Source organism: Mauremys reevesii, linkage group 1 (assembly GCF_016161935.1).
Source record: "Mauremys reevesii isolate NIE-2019 linkage group 1, ASM1616193v1, whole genome shotgun sequence".
NCBI classification, from domain to species: Eukaryota; Metazoa; Chordata; order Testudines; family Geoemydidae; genus Mauremys; species Mauremys reevesii.
Genome location: NC_052623.1, coordinates 162,628,016 through 162,640,782, shown reverse-complemented (window position 1 = coordinate 162,640,782; position 12,767 = coordinate 162,628,016). Strand labels below are relative to the sequence as shown.

Genomic DNA, 12,767 nt, shown 5'->3' with positions numbered 1-12,767 from the left:
GGGAGACACATCCATCATAAGGCAGGTTCTTATAATGTGGCAGAAATAAACAAAATATACAGTGTTGATGCCAACACTGTGGCATAGAACAGTGGCTTTGGGTTGGTATGAAACCATTTAACAGCATATGAAGCATTGAAGGTATTGCTTTACTCAAACAAAACCGAAAGGCTAAGGAGTCTCCACTAGCTGGTTGCGTGGTATTTGTGACAATGAAATGTTGTTTATTTCAAGATTTAGCAAGTTTGCAAATAAAACAGGAATGAGTCACATGTGACTTTCCTTCAAAAGCCTTGTTTAGTGACATGCTCATGATGCTTTTCTTTCCCTTTGAAGTCTTCTCTACTGATGTACTGAATGTGCTTTAAGCTGCTGTGAACGCGCTGGCACTGAAAAGACAGCAGCACCCATTCAGAATTAGGGAACACAGCAACTCTTCAACCAGCTTTGATCATTTCAGCATGTAGCTTCTGATTAAACTCGTTCTGTTAACTAAAGACTGAGCAAGTTCAGTACAAAATTATTATTTTATGAAGTAAAAACTGCACAAATAGTTGTTCTGTGTCTAAATATATCAGTGTGGAAGCCATATAAAGAATATCCTGCCTGATTAAATGAAGCCAGGACAGTTCCTGCTGGCTCAGTCAGAGGGAGTCTCTCTTATTATTTATATACTGCCAACAGTATGTGTGGTGCTTCACAAACAAGTGGGAAGACAAAGTTCTGGTCCTGAGAAACTTCTATCTAAATTAGACAGTTACAATGCAATGAACGCTGATTGGAGGCAGTTAGTGTTGCAGTGGGGATTTGTAAAAGAAAGGTAACAAAACCAAGTCGTTTTAATGGAAGGATGTGAAGGAAGAGACGGAGATATCTCAGAGCTCTAGTAGAAGATTTCTATATATATGAGGTGCCATAAATAAAAAGTAAGAAATCACAAATTTAATAATATGAGAAAGGGAGCAAAGGAGACTAGGTTGTGAGAGGGAGAGCAGGAGGAAATGAATGTTGCAATGAAAGCAGTCTGAGGGGTAAACAGCAGCAAATGACTGCAGTGAAAGGAGTCCATTTGGCTTACATGGGTGAAATTCACGCCTGTACAGAGACCTAGCATAAGGCTTATTCTCTATTGAAGTCATATACCAGTCCTATTTTGTGGGTTTTTGTTGGCCCTGTGCAGTGGGGTGAATTTCACGCATGGTGAAGTGGAACCATTGCCTATAGCTCATGTGGGTCCTTAGTTTGAGGGCATGTCTACACTGCAATCAGACACTTGTGGCTGGCCCATGCCAGCTAACTCAGGCTCGTGGGGCTCAGGCTAAGGAGCTGTTTAACTGTGGTAGAAGTTTGTGTTGGGCTGGAGCCTGGGCTCTAGGACTCTCCCACCACGCAGAGTGCTAGAGCCCATGATCCAGACTGAGCCTGAATGCTTACACAGCAATTAAACAGTCCCTTAGCCTGAGCCCCGTGAGTCTAAGTCAGCTGGAATGGGCCAGCCACAGGTTTTAGTTGCGGTGTAGATGTACCCTAAGTTTCCTATGCAGTAACACGCAGTAATGAAAACAGGGTAAGTACAACAACAAGAGTGGGGTCTCTGCTAGTTCTTTAAGTCAACTCTAGACTCTGACCATCAGTTTACAGACACTAATGTCATCACTCTAGATATATTATTCTGTAGTAGATATGTGCAAAAAAATTTGGCTCATGAAATGAGCTGGTAAAATCCTGGCTTTTCATTGGCATCACAATATGGCAACCATAAATCCCCTTTATGCCCACAGTTTATTTCGTTCCTCCATGTGCAGAAACATATTCTCTGTCTCTGATGTGGAAGTTATTACTGTGAAATGTTTATATAGGCTAAACCTTTGCATGTCTAGTCTGAAGAATTCAGACTCACCACAGGAAGCTCATGCAAGTAGGAAGGAAATCGGAGAGAAACACTGCAGCAAACATTAGCTAGCGATTGTGCCTTATTTTTTGTAAAGATTCTGGATTGTGTTGCTACGCTTGGGATAAAACATCCTGGACCCAGTTCTGCTCTCACATTGGTTTCAGACTAGTTCTCCTGATTTACATCCATGTAAGTGAGAGCAGACTCAGGACCTTGCCTGGGGGACTGTGAAGGAGATAGTTGCAGTTGAATGGGTTGTGATAAAGAATGTAGTGAGTCCATGACAGAGTGAATGGTTGTATGCTGGGTCAGTGGGGAGCTGGAGGGGGGATGAGATAGGTGTGAGGGTAAGTAGAGGGAGACAGGTCCTGTGTCTTGGCAGGGGGTTAGATTAGCTGACCCTGGTGGTCCCTTCTCGCTCTATGGTTCTATGAATCTAATGGTGATGACAGATGGTGTTATGGGCTGTGGGGTGCAGTAGATGGTATAGTGGAGTTAGAGGTGAGGGCAACTATGACAGAGAGTGTAGAGGAAGGTGAATGGTGGAGACAGACTGTGGGTGAGTTTGTGATGGAAAAGCCATTAGAGAGGATATGGTGGGAGGGAGCAGGCTGTGACAGAGGGTATAGCAGAGTGTGTTTGTGTGAGGGCATTGGGATGGGGAGAGGATGGTGACACAGGGCATAGAGAGGAGAGGGGGAGTGTACTGTGACAAAGTGTGTGGTAAGGAGGCTGTGACAGAGGCTGTGGTGGAGTGAAATTAGTGTCTGCTAATTTCACTGTACACATTCACCACAACTTACATTATTATGAAGAGTTGCTAGGAATCTAACTACTACCCTGAAGGCAATGAGGTGAATTTCCAGTATGGTTTCCAGGAATTAATTAGGTGATTTTTTGCAAACACTCCATCCAAAATGTGCAAGGTTATGTTAACCTCTTAGGGCAGGGGTGGGCAACCTGTGTCCTGTGGGCCACACACGGCCCGTCAGGGTAATTCGCTGGCGGGCCGCGAGACAGTTTGTTTACATTGACCTTTTGCCGGCATGGCTGCCCACAGCTCCCAGTGGCTACGATTCGCCATTCCTGGCCAATGGGAGCTGCGAGAAGTGGTGCAGGCCACAGGGTTGTGCTGGCCCTCACTTCCTGCAGGTCCAATTGGTCGGGAACAGTGAACCATGACCACTGGGAGCTGTGGGCAGCCGGGCCTGCACACAGTCAATGTAAACAAACTGTCTCACGGCCCAGCAGCAAATTACCCTGATGGGTCGCGTGGGGCCCGCAGGCCACAGGTTATCCATCACTGCCTTAGGGTATGTCTACAGTGCAATGAAAAACCCACGGCTGGGCCGTGCCAGCTGACTTTGGCTTGCAGGGCTCAGGCTGTGGGGCTGTTTCATTGCAGTGTAGACTTCTAGACTTAGGCTGAAGCCTGGGCTCTAGGACCCAGTGAGGTGGGAGGGTCCCAGGGCTCAGGCTGCAGCCCAAGCCTGGAATGTCTACATCACAATTAAGCAGCCCCACAGCCCGAGCCCCGTGAGCCGTGGATTTTTAATTGCAGCATGTCTGCACTGCAGCTGGGAGCGAACCTCCCAGCCCAGGCAGACAGACTCACGCCTGTGGGGCTCAAGCTAGCATGCTAAAAATAACAGTATGGACATTGCAGCTTGGGTGGCTGTTCAAGCTCTGAAGCCCGTCCAACCAGGGGCGGCTCCAGGCAACAGTGCAGCAAGCACATGCCTGGGGTGGCAAGCCGCGGGGGGCGGTTTGCCGGTTGCTGTGAGGGCAGCATTCAGGCAGCCTTCGGCAGCACGCCTGCGGGGGGGTCCGCCAGTCCCGCGGCTTCGATGGCAATTCGGCGGTGGGTATACCGAAGGCACGGGACCGGCAGATCACCCACAGAACTGCCGCCGAATCTGCATGACCGGCAGACCTCCCAAAGAAACGCCGCCGAAGGCCGCCTGACTGTGGTACTTGGGGAGGTAAAAAAACCTAAAGCCGCCCCTGCGTCCAACACCTCTGGTTCTGAGCTTGAGTAGCTAGCCCACGTCTTTGCCAGAACCACAATATCCACACGGCTATTTTAGCATGCCAACTTGAGCCATGCTAGCGCAAGCCTGTCTACCTAGGTTGTTCCCAACTGCAGTGTAGTCATAGCCTTATACGCATACACTAAATCCACTGAGCCTTTGATAACTATTTGCATGTGGGAGCCAACTTTCCTGCAGCCTTGCTTGCTCTAGCATGCCATACATTTCTCTAGGGCCTCACATCTAAGCATCTCTAAAGGATTTACAGACATGATAGATTTAAGCCTAACAACATCACTGTGAGGCAGGTAAATGTTTTATACCCATTCTACAGACAAGGAGACTGAGGCACAGAGAAGATAAATGAGCATCTTAAGGTCACTCAGAGTCTGTGACAAAGCCAGAAAGAGAACTCTGATATCTCAGCTTGCACTGTTAAAGTTTAACAATACACAGAAACAAAGAAAAACAAGCCCTCTGCTTTCCTGTCAAACACTGAAGGAAATTAGCTCTCCTGGTCTATTTTTCAAAGCAATAGCTATTAAAGGTTAGGGGGAAAAGCTCCAATAGCCCTGAAATCAGCTCCAGATTAGTGAAAGGACAGAGAATATTGCTTGACTCTCCTCCTGCTGAAGGCATCCTTTTCAGTTTACTTTCTAATAAATAATGCTGGCAGCCTGGAGTCACACTAGTGTAGGATATGTAATTTGCACCTTTGCAGTAAAGGGGTTTGGATTTTTAAATTTTTAATGTTGTTTTTCTCAAGCCTTCATTTTGATCTCTTCCCTTAGGTGTCTCCCTCCTGCTCAGCACCCTGTGCTAATTTACCCCTCCTGTTGTAAGAGCAGCGAACAGTAAACAATGACAAATGACTGCACTTCTGCATACTGTGCGACCGATCAAACCAAAACCAAGACAACAAATGCTGTTGCCTTGCCTAGACCTGACCTTCCCTCTGCTGATTGCTCCTTGAATAAATCAATGACTTTTGACTGCGGTTCCACATAACTGGCCTTTCACTCTGACTGGACAGCTCCTTAATGAGAGCAGTGAAAGGCCCAGTCATCCTGAAACTAGGTCAGAAGGCATTGGATAAAATGTGACATCTAGGTTTCAGCCTAATGGGGAAGCTAGTCTTTAATGGGAGGTCAGTTGCTGATGCTGACATATTAATTATCAGACAAAAGAAAGTCAGTAAGTAAGGAACACTCCAAGTTTATTAACAGCACATACTAATAACTTGTATGAGTATATGAGAAATACAATTTCTTTAGGAGAGTTTGGGGAGGGGAAAGTGGGAGGTGGAGGTATTCCGGGCTCTGGGGATGGGTAGCCTATTTCTCTAAAGATTTCATATTTCACCTTGCAAACAGAAAAAACATTTCTGCATTCAACATGTAGTTTTAAAGCAAACAAATTACTCGTCCTTTCCTTGATATATAGTAAAGAAATCTGCCCCACCACTGAAGAATCATATAAAACTAAAACCCATAATGCAGAGTTCTGTTCATTCTCTCTTCCTTTTCTAACACAGACATTATTTGTGGGTGCAATATATATGCTGAAAAAGGGCATCAAGGGTTAAAAATGAATGCAGCTCATGTTGTCTCCTGTTTGCTTCCGTTTGCACAGTAAGCCCTTGTGCTCTTATTCTTTGTCACAAATCCTTGAGAACTGAAAATCTGATCTCACAGCAAGGGGTAAATTTTCACTGCAGTGATTTAGTCTTCTATTAATATTAATAAGATTTGCACAGCCAAATTCTCATATGTGGGCTGAAAACCATGTCACTGAGTGTCTAGAACCCAGATCATCATGTAGCTTTAGAATGCGGTGGGCCTTTATCTGCCATAATCTGCTCCCAACCACTTACATTATTATTTTACCTCTCAACTATACATAGATTCATAGATTCCAAGGCCAGAAGGGACTATGGTGATCATAGGCTGACCTCCTGTCAAACACAAGGCCCTATGGCTTCCCGAAAATAACTCCTAGCACATATCTTTTAGGGGGAAAAAAAAACCCAGGCAGGGAGGTATTAGAATGTTAGCATAGAAAAAAAATATGCGTGATGCAGGTATGCTTTTCAAACAAGAAATGGCAGATTCTAGTATGGCCTAGAGTTTTCAAAGGCACCTAAGGGATATAGGAATTTCAGTGGTGTTTGTATGTTGAATTTTCTTAGGCTCCTTTGGGAATCCCAGCTGTGATGTCTATTCATTTAATTGCAATATGTAACTTTGATGGGAGATATTTGCAGACATTCAACATTATGACATATAATTCAAGGAAGAAAACAATAGGGCATTGGCTTCAGAAAGAGGGAGGCATCAGAGCAAAAGAAAGCAATAAAGGATAACTTCTTTCACTTCAGCAAGTGAGGTACATAGAGACTTGAATGCAAAGAAGCCACTGAATACTGCAATGACAGGCTCAAAAGGGGCTATCCCGGGCATTAAGGGGAAGGTGTTGGCAGGGTACTCTTGCCAGAACAGAGAGACAGTGGCACTGGTATGACTGCTCTGTGTAAAGTCAGTCACTTGTCCTCCTGGCTGGAGAGGAAGTGCTGCAATGGCCAATGCCATCTGCGGTGGAGGACTGCATGAAAATTAAATTCACGGAAACAACATTAATAAATTAATGCAAACTAACTTTAATTGACATTAAAGGGGTGGAGAATAGCTCAATAATAACATTATTCATGTAGATCAATATTTTCAATCTTGGGAATCTTAAGTTAGGCACCTAAAACCATATTTGGGTGCTTAAATAGGAATTTAAATGCATAGCTTCAAGTCCCCAGGGTTGAAAATTTGGGGCATAATGTCTTTGACCACTAGATGCCACTGAACAGTTTTAATGACAGGCCTGCACAATGACGTTTCTGAAGTCATGCTTTCTTGGAATATTTTATCATCCTCTGTGAGACAGTTGTAGTAGCGTAGCTACTTCTATTTCAAACAGAAATTTCTAGTAAGGAAGAAAATTTGAGCTCAGGTAAGATTTAGACCAGTGGTTCTCAAAGGGGGGGCTGCAACCCCCTAGGGGTCCATGAGACCTTTCAGGGGTCTGCAGGGCCCCCCAGCTGAAACTCGGTGCACCGAGCCCTGGCACAACCCCCAACCCCCACAAAAAAGCCAGCAGCTGTGCAGCGTGGAGCTGAAGCTGGCAGCGATGCAGGGCAGAAGCTGGGAGCCCTGGTGCCCCCTAGTCTGAAGCTGGGATTGGCATGGGGCTGAAGCCGGAAACCCCTCCCCCTCCCCCCCCCCCGCTGAAGCTGGGAGCATTGGTGGAGCCCCGGTGCCCCCGCCCCCATCTGAAGCCAGCAGCGGTGTGGGGCTGAAGCCAGGAGGCCTAGTGCTGTCCTCACCCGGGGGCTGAAGTTGGGAGCAGCACAGGGATGAAACCCTCCCTGCAGGAAGAAGCCCTGAGCCTATGGGCAGAATTGGGGAGGCACAAGGGTGTTGCTCCCCCAAAATGCAGTGCCTTACACAGAGTGGGGCCATCCTGGTGGCCAGGGGCGGCTCTAGGTATTTTGCCGCCCCAAGCACGGCAGGCAGGCTGCCTTCTGCAGCTTGCCTACGGGAGGTCCGCGGTCCCGTGGATTTGGTGGCACAACTGCGGGAGGTCCGCCGAAGCTGTGGGACCAGTGGACCCTCTGCAGGCAAGCCGCCGAAGGCAACCTGCCTGCCGCCCTCGCGGCGACCGGCAGAGCACCCCCCGTGGCTTGCCGCCCCAGGCACTCGCTTGGTGTGCTGGTGCCTGGAGCCGCCCCTGCTGGGGGCAGCCCTAGCTACCCCTCTCCCTGCACACTGAACTACTCCCTGTCTGCACACAGCCCCTAGCTACCACCTCCCTGAACCCTGAGTGGTTTTCAAACTTCTTGAATTGAATCCCCGCTTTGAGTTATATTTTTTGGTTGCATCCCCTGTGGGTGGCCTGGTGAGGTGAGTCAGGGTGTGGAGGTGACACTCCCCCGCTGGATCGCATTGTGTGGAGCTGGCCCTTGCCTACCACCAAATAAAAGTCAAACTACGTCTATGCTCCAGGCCCCCTTTCCCTGCCCCCCCCCGAGCCTGGAGCCCTGAGTCCCCCCTCGCCCCCACTGGGCCCTGGAGTTTTTATAGCATGTTGAGGGGGGCCTCAGAGAGAAAAAGGTTGAGAGCTCCTGATTTAGACAATACAAAGCCAGAACGTACCTGCTTCATCCGTAGTGATAGTGAGCTCATTGCTTGCTTCGCTCTTGCCAATGCGGTTTTTGGCATACATGCGGATGTTGTAGGTGGAGGAAGGGTGGAGGTCAATGATAGTGGCCTGGTTCAGCTGAGGAGAGACATCTTTGGTTCGCTGAACAGAATCCCAGGAGTCTATTTAATAAATGGGGGGGAGAAAAAAAACTAAAGACAATTTTGCATTCATTTTGTTATTTCAAATATTTAAGTAACTCAAACTTATAAGAGAAGACCTCCTGTTTTCAGCATCAGCACTGGGAAAACTTTGTCAATACAACCCAAATGGCATATCACGTTTCTCTTCAGTACTCCTTCTCACCGATCAAAGCTCTTAAAGAAAGAATTCTCAACCTGGGGTGCATGAACAGGTCCAAAGGGATTGCTACAACCCTCTTTTTTATAGTGGAAATGAGAGTGAGAGCGGTTCCCTCCCTTTTTTTTTTTTTTTTGGTCATGTGGGAAAAGGATGAGATCCACTGTCCTAAAGGAATTCCATTCAGTGCTCCTCAGAGGGAAGGTTGGTTACTGTGACAAGGAGCCTTGAAAGGAAGTTGTTCAACAGGAATGAAAAGGGGGACAGGAAGGATTCTTAAAGATGCAAAGGATCATTTAGAAAGATGAAAATGTTTTATATTTTAAATTCTTAAGGGCTCACTCCTGCAAGCTTATTCAATGAACTATGCAGATAATTAAGCATGAGTTTAAGTGGGATTGGGGCCAGAGTATTTGGCACCTTTCAGTATCGACTACTAAGCCATTGAGATGTTTTCAGGTTAACGATGCAGATCCACATTCAATGAGATTTAATATCGGTGCAGTCATTAATCCCATGAGTTGTTTGTATGTGCTTGTAAAAGGAGGAATTTTATCCAGATTAAATCAATATCTAAGGAAATCTGGGGTTATCCACATTTAGCATAAATTATTCACTAAACTTGCTTGACACATGGTAATAGAAAGGACAGAATTTAGTTACATATAGTAACCACTCGGCCTCAACGTAACATTAAATCAGTCCAAATAAAACAACGGGACTGATCTGTTTTAAATCATCTTGACATCTCTTATGTGTTGTCATCTGTCATTTCTTTCTCACTGTACTGCATATTCCTCCTTTAACCTCTGTAGTATCCTATGGGATTTAGCTGGGAGCTATACAGTGGTGTTGTTTAGCGAGGGTCACTGCAGGCAGCATCACGAAAAGCTCACCAGACAGAAAAGTCTTGGGTAGAAATAAGAAAGCATAGCAGGAAACAATATACCATGTCCAGTTTTTGAGGCAGTGTGTAATTCTTTCTCTCTGTGTCTCTCTGTGGCGTCCCTTGGAGATGGGCAAATTGTTTACATACTAAATAATTTTGTTAGTTGCAGAACAATTTCATTCTTCATCTGTCTGTCTGTATTTAAAAACGCCCAAACATTTAACTATCAACTGATGCTCATGTAAAAACTCCTAAACATGTAGGTATCAATTGATGCAGTGCTAATCAACGGCATCTGAATTCTTTTACTACTCATCACTGCTGCCTTTGCAGTGGTGCTACCAGGATGCCTAAAGGCCTTCTCTGGACATAGCCTTGATAACATTTGCTTGGAATACTCTTTGTACACTTTATGGACATTTTTAAATGGTGCTCTTGAGCAAAAACTGACACTGTCCTGATGTGTTTTGGAAGACTGTTAACATTTGAATTAATGACAGTAGCCATCACCCTTCAAAACGCGGCAATTTGGGGATTGCCATACCAGAATAAACCAATTGTTCATTTAGTCCAGTATTCTGTATATGAGACTGGTCAATGCCTAATACTTCAGAAGAAAGAATTAAGCCACCATACTATACAAAATGGGGAATCATTCAGTGATGAACAAACCTCAAAATGTTTAAAGTTCATAAAAACATCCAGAAATGGGAGACTCTCTACTAGGTGTTCAGCTGGCAAAACATACTCCTATGCCACCCTCCTGCAGCCATTGTCACTGGAGGGCAAGAAGGAAGCATAGCTGGAATGCACTGCATTCTGGCTCTCTTTCGCTGTCAGTCCTTCGGGGACTACTGCCAGCTGATACATTTAAGAGCAGCCATTGGGCTATACTAATCTGCTCTAGGGCTGGGCAAAGAATCAGGGAGCTGCAACTGGTGATCCCTGATGATCCCACAACTCAGATGTACCCCGCAGAATCTCAGGGCAGCAGAGAATCCGGCCTGTAATATTTAGCAATGGTTGTTGTTGTTAAAATAGTGCATAGGGACCTCAGCCAAGATATGTGCCCCATTGTGCTTAGCGTTGTAGAAACATAGAGAAAGACAGTCTCTGTCCCAGTTTATATCATGTCAACTGTTCTGGACTAAAAAGATCCAGTTTGTATGGAGGATTAAGTAAACTTCCTTTGTGGTAGATGATAATTTTGATCTGAATATTTTACAAAATTGATTAAGATTTTTAAAAAGATCTCCTTCAATGTTAAAGAGGTTTTTTTTAAACTATTAAGTTACTCAAAACAGAGTATCCAGCCTGGAAAACCCCCTAGGATCTTTGTAGATTAAATAATGATGTACCAAGGTAAGGGAGGAAATGGAAAATCAGAATCTTCAAGACTTCTAGATATATTTTGTTCCAGAATGATAGTGTAGGTAATACATGGATTTTAGAGTATATTTTATATGCATTTCTGAGGGAAAAATAAGAAAAGCTTGAGACACATAGTCAAGAAAGAAATTGTTTAATTTCTCTCCAATGTTGTTGCCAGCTGACGCAACAAAAAATAAATGGTGATTTAAATTCTTCTGCTAAATGATAGAAATAAAATGATTGTTCCTGTGTAGGCAGTACAGTAATCATCCACTGGGGTACTGTGATTGATTTATGGCTCTTTTGTTTTCCTGCTACCATACTAAAGAATTTTAAAATCAATGTATTTAATAGGGTTTTAACTTAGAAATAATATACAGAACAGATAAGAACAATACATAAATGAAGCAAAAAGAAAACATAAAATTTCAGTTCATTTTCCCCCCTCAAAAAAAGATTTTTTTTAAATCAGGCAATTCTCAGTGCTATATAAAATGAACATAGACAGAAAGGGTTTATGAAAATCCATAGCTCTGTGTTGTATTTTTCACTAATTCCTATGATAATAATTGAACCATAAAGGTCCATTTACAGAATCTAGCTAGGCTAAATATGTTTATATTGTACTTAACTTCTGATTTGGGGAAAAGATTGTTTATATAATATTTTAGCCAACGTTGTGAATTTCTATTTTGTGTGTGAGATGCCATCTAGTGATATTATTTAAAACTGCACACATTTGTGGCACACTTTGCTAAAAGATGTATGATTTCTTGAAGCCATTCTTGTCAGGCTGCAGATAAAGACCTTGATTCTGCAAATCCATGTACAGCATGAAGCAAGGAATGCAGAACTGTTTTGCTTAAATGCAAGTGTGAGCTGAGTCTATGTATGGGCATGAGGAAGGCTAAGCACTAGGCATAGTGCACCTTGTCTAGTGCCTTTGTGCACCTTGCTCCCTAACTTTCAAGGATGCAGCATCAAAAATAGGCAGGGTATAGACAAAGAATGGACATGTTTGAGAAGACGTAAGCTCAAGCATGATTAGACACCTGGTTACACCGTGTCTCCTACCCTTTGTCCCTTCTCCTGCTAGAAGCCTGGAGTAATTTGGTGACCAGACAGCAGTAATTTCACTGCAAAGTCAGGTTCCTGGGCCATAGATGGATTAAGACACAGATGGGCACTATCAGCCCAAGCCTGGAATCTTAGGTCCTGAAGCCATGTGATAATATCAAAATCTCAACTTTTATTTTAAAAAAAAGTTTCTGGCCCACCTGGTTGTAAAGAAAAGCTTGAAATTTGGACATATAAAGGATGCAAAAAATGTCTACCTAAGTCTGAAGGGAAACTGAGACAACAGCTCAGAGAGGGATGAATTACCCCATTCATCTCAATGAGGTGTTAATTCCAACACCAACTCCTCTGGAGAACCCTGCAACCTCTCCCCACCCTTTGTCCTGGAGGACTGTGTGTTTGAAAGGAGGATAAGAGCAGGGGCAGCTCTAGGAATTTTGCCGCCCCAAGCATGGCAGGCAGGCTGCCTTCGGCGGCTTGCCTGCAGGAGGTCCTCCGAAGCCGCGGGACCAGCGGACCCTCCGCAGGAAAGCCGCCAAAGGCAGCCTGCCTGCCGCCCTCGCGGTGCCGGCAGAGCGCCCCCCGCAGCTTGCCGCCCCAAGCACTCGCTTGGCGTGCTGGGGCCTGGAGCCACCCCTGGATAAGAGTCCCACTGATCCAACAGTGACATCCCAGTTGTTGGAATAAGTATGGGAAGCCCCCCTTGCTGCCATCAGTGAAGAGAAGGTGTGGGCCCTGCTTCCATTCCTGTTGGAGAGATGGGAGCCTCATGATGCCTAGATGTAAGCAGAGTCAGGATGAACTCTACCCTGACATCTGGTGGTAGATTATGGGGAGTGCAGAAAGAAGTTTCGAGTATTCGCATTAGCATTTCAGTTATTTGCATTGGCACTCCCACCCCACTTAGCATACCACATAGCAGCCTGGGATGGTTATTTTCACAGCTATGGGAGCCCCA

At 45.1% G+C, this 12,767-nt stretch overlaps 1 protein-coding gene across 1 annotated transcript in view; it reads right to left on the bottom strand.

The window, feature by feature from the left end:
- The window catches only part of DSCAM (DS cell adhesion molecule), a 627,413-nt gene that overhangs the window by 113,620 nt on the left and 501,026 nt on the right, over positions 1-12,767 (bottom strand). Inside the window, exon 15 of the mRNA XM_039513797.1 lies at positions 8,127-8,294. Coding sequence (XP_039369731.1) covers positions 8,127-8,294 — 168 coding nt within the window. The remainder of the gene's footprint in view (positions 1-8,126; positions 8,295-12,767) is intronic.